This window comes from Mustela nigripes, chromosome 4, assembly GCF_022355385.1.
Source record: "Mustela nigripes isolate SB6536 chromosome 4, MUSNIG.SB6536, whole genome shotgun sequence".
NCBI classification, from domain to species: domain Eukaryota; kingdom Metazoa; phylum Chordata; class Mammalia; order Carnivora; family Mustelidae; genus Mustela; species Mustela nigripes.
In genome coordinates this window covers 137,052,617-137,062,866 of record NC_081560.1, presented here as the reverse complement: position 1 = coordinate 137,062,866, position 10,250 = coordinate 137,052,617, and the positions used below count along the sequence as shown (strand labels likewise).

At 45.8% G+C, this 10,250-nt stretch overlaps 1 protein-coding gene across 3 annotated transcripts in view; it reads right to left on the bottom strand.

Moving 5' to 3' along the window:
* SGPL1 (sphingosine-1-phosphate lyase 1) overlaps positions 1–9,910 on the bottom strand; it is a 51,827-nt gene extending 41,917 nt beyond the window's left edge. For 2 of the 3 annotated variants that reach the window (XM_059397655.1, XM_059397658.1), the window contains exons 1-2: positions 9,347–9,800; positions 8,972–9,033 (exon numbers count right to left, since the gene is read on the bottom strand). In XM_059397655.1, the coding sequence (XP_059253638.1) occupies positions 8,972–8,998 (27 nt within the window). In that variant the 5' untranslated portion in view covers positions 8,999–9,033; positions 9,347–9,800. The other variant, XM_059397657.1, reaches the window with a different exon arrangement.
* Between the last annotated feature and the right edge of the window lie 340 nt (positions 9,911–10,250).

Here is a 10,250-nt window from a genome sequence, read left to right as displayed (position 1 = left end):
AAAAAAAAAAAAAAAAAAAAAAAAAAAAAAAAAAAAAAAAAATGCCTAAAGGCCTTTCTGAAAAAAAGCTGTGGTATGGGCCAAAAACAGCAGAAACTCTGCAGTTCCAGAAACAGAGAGCAAAGCTTTGGACTCCAAGTGAAACCAATCCTGAGTATCTAAAGATAACTCAGAAATCTGTAGAGCAATTATGTATAAACTAGACAAAGCAGGTCATTATTGCCTAAAGGTATGTATTTTTTAAGAGTCCATAAACAGAACTACTAACTGCTAAAAGAATGAAATAAAACAAACAAACAAACAAACAAACAAAAAACACTTTCTCCCCTGGCAGCTCATAAACCAGTGCTCCAGCCACTACCAAGGATATGAAGAAAGGACAGCCGGTTCTGGGTGCTGTTCTGAGCCGACACTCATCACCACTCCTGGAGACTCACTGAATGTCTGTTAATCGTGTCCTACAAACAGCTGCGGTGCCCTGGAAAGTCTGCACTGGTGAGCAGAGGCTTCTACTCTACTAATGTGAGCTCTGTGCGACCTCTGGCATATGACTGAGCCTCTATGCAGCTGGATTTTGCTGATCTGCAAAAACAGATGCCATTGTTGTCATTCAACAAAAAGTTCACAAGACAAACAGACACCTCAAGTAGCTACTCATAGGGTGGCTGTGACTGCGCAGTCAGGGGGTAAGAGACTGACTGCCGATAATGAACACTTACTAAATATTTGATGAACCTGAATCTCTGATGATAAATGCTTTCCTTTCCTGCTCAGTGAGCAGCAAGGCAAAGTGAGCTCTGCCATGTCCCCAGCGAAGTCCCACAGGCAGAGCAGGGAGAGGTTCTAAGTGGTTTGCTTCCCCTGCCTACATCGTACTAGCTTAAGTACTATCTTACAGATGCCGATGTTTAATAAGACAGAGGTAAGTCAACTCTCAGCCTCCAACTAACTCAATCAGAAGGTTGCAAGCGCCCTCTCACCTACAAAACAGGATTATATTGGTTACCTACTCCTATTTACAGATCACAAGCCTGATTTCAGGCATGGGGATAGATTGCTGTTTGATTACTACTGTTATGACTCTTGGGAAAGCACTTGAAATCACAAGTTTATCAAAAAGGGCTGGGTAGCTTATTCCTAGGCCTTCGTCCACCCTGGCTGCAATGCAGCTACACAGGGAGCAGGTCCCTGGAGGCATTCTTGTTTTTGGTCTCTAGAGTCCTTCTTACTAGAGTATGAAAACAGAATTTTCTATTTGCCTCAATTGTTTCAGCACCAGTAAGACTAGAACTCACAGTGGTTTTAAAAGAGAATATATCAGTCCTCTCTGCCAAAATGCATTTCAAAGGAATACATTTAAATGCTTTCAGAAAAGCCTCCAGAAAAAAAAAAAAAAAAAAGGTCTCCCCAGGATGGAGCACAAAGTGTAAATACACTACAACAGCTGCTTCTCAACAGAGAACCCAGGTTGCTCTCTTTCCATCAAATGTTTATTAATAGTTAGAGACAAGATAAATAAGAACATAGTAGGCTTTTACTCTCCGGGGAAATTACAGAAAAGGAAGGACATTTCACACTTTAAAAGTGCCTACCCTACTTCAGGACAGAGTTCTCAATGCTGTCTTCCTACATCTAATGTGCAGGTAACAGAAATCTAAGATTCGCTGCCCAAAAGCTAAAAGCACAAGTTACACATTAAGAAAATCCTGTGGGAGTATAAATTGGTACAACCACTTGGGAAACCCATCTGGTAGCAGGCCTCATGACCTGGCAATGCTATGTTTACCCAAAGACATATTCAAGAATGTAGCAGTGTCACTGAAAACAGCCAACAACTAGAAACACAAATGTTCACCAACTATAGAAGGAATAAACTGCAGTATTTTTTTAAACTGCGGCATTTTATACATGTAAAACCACACAGCTATGATTTTTAAAACTATTGCTACATAAGAGCACGGCTGCAGCTCGCAGATTCGGCAAAAAGGACACTCGAAATAAAACATACTGTATGTCTCCATTTATGAGGTTCAAAAATCAGCAAAACAGGGGGTATAGCTCAGGGGTAGAGCATTTGACTGCAAAAATCAGCAAAACAAAGCCGAAGTGAGAAGGATAACCCTGGTGGGTCCAAATGGGAGGGAAGGAAGAACTTGCTGGGAGGCTGGACATTCTTAGTATCTAGGCAGTGAGCACAGTGTAACCACATGCAAATGTTACTGAGCTGTATAATTAAGATTCCTGCCTCTACTGTATGCAAGTTCCTCCTCAAAAAAGAAAACTACCTTTTTTTTTCTTAAATTCAAAAGTGATTTATCCACTGTCAGTGATAACAGGCCATATAAACAGCAGTATGCCAGAAAAACGAACCAGGATAAAGACTGTTCTGCAGTTCCTGCCTATACAATCGGCAAGACACTCATTCAATTTCATCAAGCATTTACAGTTTCCCCATTTCAGGACAAAAAGCTCATGCAGCTGTATTATAGCAAGTCAAAACGCACTATTAGGTTAAAAGCGCAACTTACTAGGTAAGATGTGATCATTTTAAATCCGCATGCACCTAGTAACAAAATCTCAAAGTACATATAACAAAATCTACTACAACTACAAGGAGAAATAAATGATTGAGAAAGTGTTGAAGATGGGAAGAGGCACCCCACAAAACACTCCAGATACAAAGAGAAGGACACCTACCCTCAGGAGTAATCAGGGAAATGCATATGGGAATCAATTAGATTTTACCCTCCCAGAATGGCAAAAAGTATAAAAAGCTTTTAAGTACCAAGTCTGTCAAACTGCACAGAAACAAAAACTCTCATACACTGCTGCTAGGAGTATAAACTGCATCCACTTCTGCAAAGTTTGGCGTTAACAAGTGAAGGTACAATGCAGCCACTCTACTCCCAGGAGGAAATCCCAGAAAAACTGTCATATACAAGGAAGTTCACTACGGTAATGTTCAAAAGAGCCCCAAACTGGAAACCACCTAAGTACCCACCATCATGCACTGGATAAACTGTGGTAGTCATACAGTGAGGCACTGGGCAACAATGAAAATGAATGAACTAGAAACTCCAATAACTACATGTAACAACATAGAGGAGTCTCACAAATACTGAGCAACATAAGGAAATCGCCAAAAGATACATATACACAGATTTACAGCAAGTTAAAAAATGAACAAAACTAAACTTAGGGACATATATGTAAGTGGTAACTTTTTTTTTGGTAACACAGCAAGAGATTAATTATTCCAAAAATCAGGATAGTTATCCCTAGAGGGGAAGAAAGGAGATATAATCAGGGTGAGGCACATGGGACTGGGAATAAATACTCTTATTTCTTAACCTGGGGAGAGTGTATGACTGTTTTACCTTTATCCTTTAAAATACAGATAAGTGCTTTATATAGCTCTCTATATGTATAACAAATTTCATATGAAAACATTTTTAATTAAAAAGGAGGGCAAGACCTTCTCCTTGCCTTTGCTGTTCCTACCAAATAAAACATGAATGTAACAGCTCAAGCTCAGGGCAGCTATGCTGGACCAGAAGGGGACACACCGCGTTTGGTAGAACCTCCTCAAAGCCCTAGGAACAGCCAAAGCAGCCAAGAAGTATCTACTCTGGCTTTCTCTTACTTTAGAGAAATTCATTTCTACCTTTAAAAATCTCTATTACTTTAGTTTTTCTTTTATAGGCAGCCAAACCTAACCCTCCCGGATATGTCAGTGATCTGGACAAAAGGAACGCTTTCTACAATTAAAGCTGTCCAACAATGGAAAGAACTCCATGAGAAAGCACTCTGCACGCACCCCTGGCAGGGGACCATGGAAAGGATTTCCACACAGCAAGGGAAGCTGGACTGCAGGATCTCTCAATGCCCTTCAGGCAATTAAGATTCTAAGGCTACTCCTGGAAAAAAGCAGCTCCCGCCTTGCCAAAGCTGTGGCAACATTTTGCCTCTGAATCTATCCTTCTCTTATCAGTGAGAACATTCCTTTTCTATAACATTCTGTGTTCTATCCCTTCTTCGAGACTCTACTAACAAGCTATCTTCTCGCTTGTGCCTCTCAGAATGAACTTGACCTCAACTTGAGCATGCTGGCTATCCTCCCCTGGCTCCTCCAGATCCTCTATCCAACCTTCTCCACCCACCCTGTGCCTCACAGGACCGCCCTCTATGAATTAAACCTCCCAGGCTCCTTTCCTTATCCTCTCGTTTCCAGCTGGGTTTGGCTGAGGAAAGGCTCCATCGTGAGATCAGAGGGTGGGAAAAGGAAGGGTGTGAGGTATGTATTCCCCGATTCCCTTCCTGCTATGGTACCAGTTGGCAGTGGCAGCATTCCTACAGGTTACCCTCTCCTCCAGCTAAACTTTCAAGATTCCAGAAGCTACTCTCTCTCTTTGCCCACTCAGGCCTAAGAATAATGATGACTCTTAACCCTGAGGCGTTTCACCAACCCCTATGGGTCTCCTTAACTCTACCCAGCTTTGTAAACAGTCCTTTCTTCTCCTCAATCACACTACCGGAGGGTGCCAGGAGATTGCAGATATATCCAACCCTCTCTTCAGCCTGCACCATTCCATCTTCCCAGATGCCTGTTTCTTCTTACCCCCCAATGGTTTTCCTCTCAGTAGTTGTGCTCTATACATTTCCACATACGGACTGAGTCACTCTAAATCAATTCCCTATGGGAAATTCTTAATCCCAAAATGATTCCCAGGTTTGCCACCAATGTGTACAAACTGTATGTTTGGGAAGAGCCTAATTAAGAAAGCAAACAGCACTAAAAGCTCCTGACACACAGACTGCAAAGCCAAGCCAAATACTGGGATTTGGCATTTATCTATTATTTATCACCCCTCCTTCCACCCCATGGCTGGAGGAATTATCGAACTTGTTATTGTAGTTTTGCTTTACCAGTAAGACTGGACAATGCCAAACATGGTGCCATCTTACAAGGGCCGTTCAAATGGTCACCAAAATTTTAAAGGTCCTACCAGCCCTAATGAATTTTCCCTTTTTTCCCTAGACAATCCTACAAACAAGATACCAGATTCAAAGTCGATCTTTTGGCTTATGGCTCAAATCCAACCTGACATTCAGAAAGAAAGCATGCCTAAGAGAGATTCAAGGCTCAAAAGATAAAAGCTCTGAGATCTGGAAAGATTCCATTTTGAACCCAAAAAACAAAACCAAGACAGGCTTACTGTTTCCAAATCAAGAGTGCTTCAGAGATGCTGTGAAGGAAAGCATTTCTCAAGATTTTACTGTATTACAGAAGACTGTGCTGTATACAGTCCAATACAGACATTCCAAAGCAGGACTTGGTCCATGGACAAAATAACCCGAAGGAGCACCGGAACAGACCCACCGAACTCTAAGAAAAGGCCCCATCTCTCACCCACATGAATGCCAGGGCTACACAGACGCTATTACCTGTGTTAAGGAACCTTGGACCAGGGTTTCTCAACCTAAGCGTTACCGACATTTTAGGCCACATAGTTCTTGGTGGTGGAGTGCTAAATGCACAATAGGGCCTGTAGTTGCATTCCTGACCTCTAGCACTCAGTAGGACAACCAAAAGTGCCTCCAGACATTGCTGAATGTTCCTGGGGAGCAAAATCACAGCCGAGAACCTTGGCCCCAGATAAACGAGCACTCCACCTCCACCCAGCACTGCCATGGCGTGAATGAGTCACCAGATGAGAAAAGAGAAAAGACACCCAAAGGAGCAGACTTACTCTTTTCTTAAAAGCTCTAAGTATTTGACAACTTACAAAGTGACACCATACCCTAGCACCAGGGAGGAGGAGAACATGGGTGAAAAGAATGTGGGCAAAGTGGAGAGAAACTGCTAAAAAAAAAAATCTGGATTTGAAATCCTTCTGAAAGCATCGTGGGTCTCAGATGAATACCCTCCCCCCTTTCATTCTCTTTGAGACACAGGTGGAAAGTACTACAGTTCATGACACAAGTGAGCAAATGGAAAAACTCAGGCAAACCATCCTTATCAAATGAGGGCAAAGAGTAGGGCAGGAAGGCATGGCAGATGGCGGCCGCAGCCCTACAGTATGGAGTAGGATAAGGCTTATCAACTCTGGTTCATCTTCATGCTTTTGTGCCACAGGATACTGTCCACATAAGCAGTTTCCAACACTATCAAATTTGCCGCCCTCTTATTAGAACAAATACTTCGTATGCCCCTTTTATGGTTCTGAAACAGAATTCAAAGACTACCTGTGTGAACATAACTTTTAAAAATCTCGGCATAATGCCCTAACTGCCAAGGTAGGAGAAAATAAATCAGAAGATCTGTCTCACGTAGCATGTATTTTCAGACAGGACCATACTAGAAAACAAAAGCACCCCCACATGGGTTTCCAAAGTGCCCCCCTCAGGGGACAGAGCTATGCTGCCCCCTTGCCCCACAGGAACCCCTGTCCCGTCACTCAAAGAGCTCAGCAACCTCTGTCGCTGTGCGCAGTGTGGTCCAAGGCAGCATCACAAAGTAGAAAAGGGGGCGCCTGGGTGGCTCAGTGGTTAGGTGTCTGCCTTTGGCTCAGGTCATGATCCCAGGGTCCTGGGATTGAGCCCCACATTGAGCTCCCTGCTCAGCAGGAAGACAACTTCTCCCTCTCCCGCTCCCCCTGCTTGTGTTCCCTCTCTTGCTGTGTCTTCTATCAAATAAATAAATAAAATCTTAAAAAAAAAAAAAAAAAGGCAGAAGGAAGGATCTGACGTCAGACTAGCTGGAGTTCAAATGAGGCTCCACCAGCTCACAGCAGCAGTACCCTCTCTGAGCCTGGTTTTTCACCTACAAGAGGAGGATGCCGGCATGTTTTTCAAAGGGTTTTTGTGAAAATTCAATGAACATGGAGAGTATCTGTTTCCGCACCTAATATGTAAGACATGTTCAATAAATGTTAGCTACCAGTTGTATGTTATTATTCCTGGGTCCACCCTGGATTGTGAACCAGCTTATGCCCATCTTATTCCCCCAGCAGAAAGGATGGATGACAGGCTATCCATTCATCAGATATGCTCTAAAAAGGATTCACATACAATCTAAGTGAGAAGTTGCATCACACGGCCTCCAAGATTGCTTCTACTTCTGCGGCTCTACAACCCACTGCCTGGCATGGAGGCTATTTTTTTTTTTTTTTTATTACCTGAGGTCCTTTCTTCCCTGTTAGAGGGCCCAGAACATCTTCCACTTCACACAAAGTAGCTAAAGAATGCAGATAATGACCGTTTACTGCCTTCATCAAGAACCCGGCCCTGGCCACTGGTGCTTTACCATTTGGCCTCAAAAACGCAGCACAGGCAAAGAATAACAGCTTTCCCAGAGAAAGCACCTCAAGGAACATGTACAGTATCCTCAGAGAGTTAGGATTCTCGAGAGCCAGTCATTGTCCATGTGAATGTATTCCTTATACCAACAAGCAAATGAACACCCGTAATACTCTAGCTTATCAAATGAGGAAATGAAAACTAATGGTGGTGGCCAGAGAAATGCTTCAAAACAAAACAGATGCCCAAGTTAACACCCTGAATAAAAGCCCTGACTGGCCACACCTTTCAAGAGAGCACACGGGCCCAAGAAGTCACAAGCTCATCTCAGGCCATGAAGATTTCCTTACACAAGGAAATCTTAATTTCCATCAACATATTGATCCGTCTGTAAGGGGAAAAACAAACTGCCAATCGTTACAAATCATTCTACATTAACCCTCTAAGGTGTTTATTTCTGAATAGTGTAATCATTGGGGGGTTGCTTCCTTTTGCTTATGTATAGCTTCCAATTTTTTTAATACATGGCTCCTGCAATAAGAATTTAAAATTTCATAATAAATAAGGATTATCTACTGGCAATCCATGAAATTTGAAGCAAAAAGCTACTTTAAGTGAACTCTTTATCAGGATCTTTGAATAAGCCAAGTATTTACCTCGGTCTCTAAAACCATCCTTGGTCTCTGCCTCAAACCAGCACTAATCAGCACTTGATTTCCTTCTTTATCCCTCCCACAGACCTTACAGGTTTTGCCACTACAGAAAGTCAGCACTGGGTATTTAAAAAACAAAAACAAAAAACCTTACTGCTAGTTTTTTTTGCCCATTTCCCAGTGACAGCTACCAGCTCTCTGGGAGAGTGAGATAAAGAGAGGGAGATGAATTGTTCTGAAATCAGTGTTTTTGCACAAAGACACATCAGACTCGGAGAAGTAGCTTATTAAAAACAAAATGCTGTTTTTAGAGATAGCTATTAGAAAGCCACGGGCTCCCCACAATACCCCCCAAAAAAGTCCCTCTATGGAATCATAAATGTCCCAAGAATAAAAGCTCATTTTGGGAAACACTCATTTTGCAATGCTATTCTCCCTGCTGGGGAGGGGTGGAGGGGGTGGGGAGAAATAAGCACAGAAATCTCTAGAGGAAAAAACAAGACTCTACCAAAGCAGGGACTATTCCTCAGCCCAAGAGGAAAACTTAAATTCAAATTAGTTTAACTCGACAAGCATGTGTTTAGCACTTACTATAGACAGAGCACTATGACAGCTGTTTATTCATCTTTAAACATGTAAGACATGATTATCTGTTTTCTGAGGAGTCTTAAGTCTAGTCTGAGAGACAAACGCTTATCAACGAGTACAGGGCAGACGCAGGCAAAACTGAATACAAGTTTTAAAACCGTTCTGGGAGTATGGAAAGGGAGAGATTAAAATCAACCACAAGAATTCTGTAAAAGATTCTTCGCATTCATTAAATACAAACATATTCGTATATGTAAATCAGCATTTATCCATCCCAACCAGCACACCCGAACTAAAAGGGGAGCAGAAACGCTCGGCTACCAAAAGCAAGCACCAGGAGCGAGATCCACACACTCAGATCCTCTCGACTAAAAATAAAACTTAAGGGACAAAGTGCCTTATAACCAGGAGGATGTTTGGGAAAGACTCACCAACATCAGAAGGTCCGTACTCGGCATCTTCCTCCCCCAGCCCTCCTCTCGGCGCCTCCCCTCTGCAAAAGGGAACCAGGTTTGTTTACTTCTCGAGCTTCAAACTGTCGCCTCGGCCCGCCGAGAGTCGCAGGAGCAGTCAAGAAATGGTTCTCTCCCTCCTTTGAGAGCTCCGATTTCACTCGCAGCTAGGACACTCCACCCCCTCAGCACCCAAGCCAGCGAATCACAACCCTGCTGGCACGGTGCTCCCTCCCACAGCTGACCGAACGAATCCAGACCCAGCCTCCCACCCAGCGCGCCCCCCAGGTAGACACCCGGGGAAACGCCCAGCCCGCCCCCGACCCGGCCCCGGGGCCCGGGAGCCCAGCCCACCAGCGCAGCAGGGAGGAGGGTCGGACGCCGCCGGTAGCTCAGCTCAGCTCAGCTCGGTTCAGCTCAGCCCAGCCCAGCGTCCAGCCTCCCGAGCCCCGCTGGCCTCGCCGCCGACTCCATCGCTCCCAGCCCGGAGCCCTTCCTCTGTAAGGAAGGATCAGCAGATCGCGGCGGTCCCGGTCCGCTCCCACCTCCGCGGGACGGGGGCTCCCTCTCGGGCCCACCCCCACTCCCAGCTCCCTCAGAACTAGGGGCTCGGCACGCCCACACTCAGCCCGCACCCTTCGGTCCGCCGGGCCCTCCTTCCTCCTCTTCACGCCCCTGCCCGGCCCACCCAGGAGCCGTCCGCGCCAGCCCGACCCTCCCTTTTCCGGAGCCGCAGCGGCCCCCTGCACTCCCCTGCCCCGAGTCCGCCGCCCCGCTCCTTCCCTCAGCCTCTCCCTGTCGCCGGCCCTGCTCCTCCTCACCACGCGACCGACTCGCCGGCAGCGGAGCGCGGGCTCCCCCTGCAGCCGCCGCCGCCGCCGCCGAGATTGGAGGGCCGACCGCCGGCGGACCCGCCCCTCCCCGCCCGGAAATGGCTCCCCAGTCCCGGCGTGCGCGACCCTGGCATCGAGGGCGCGCACGTTCCGGCCAGGAGACCGGGGGTGGGGGGGGCGAGGCCCGCCTCTCCTCCCAGCCTGACGGCGCGTGCGCGCCGCCTGCTGGCCAGGCAGGGACCGGCATCTCGGCGGGCCCTGAGGGACGGTGGAACCTGGCGACAGACCATCACCCCCTTCTCCTTCAGGCCGCCTTTTGTAAAAACCAACTCACTGGTCACATTTGGTCACTTGGAGCCCTTGAGAGAGTCAGCATGCCGAGCACTGCACCAACTAACCCAAAGCAACCACTCAAAATGGGTCCC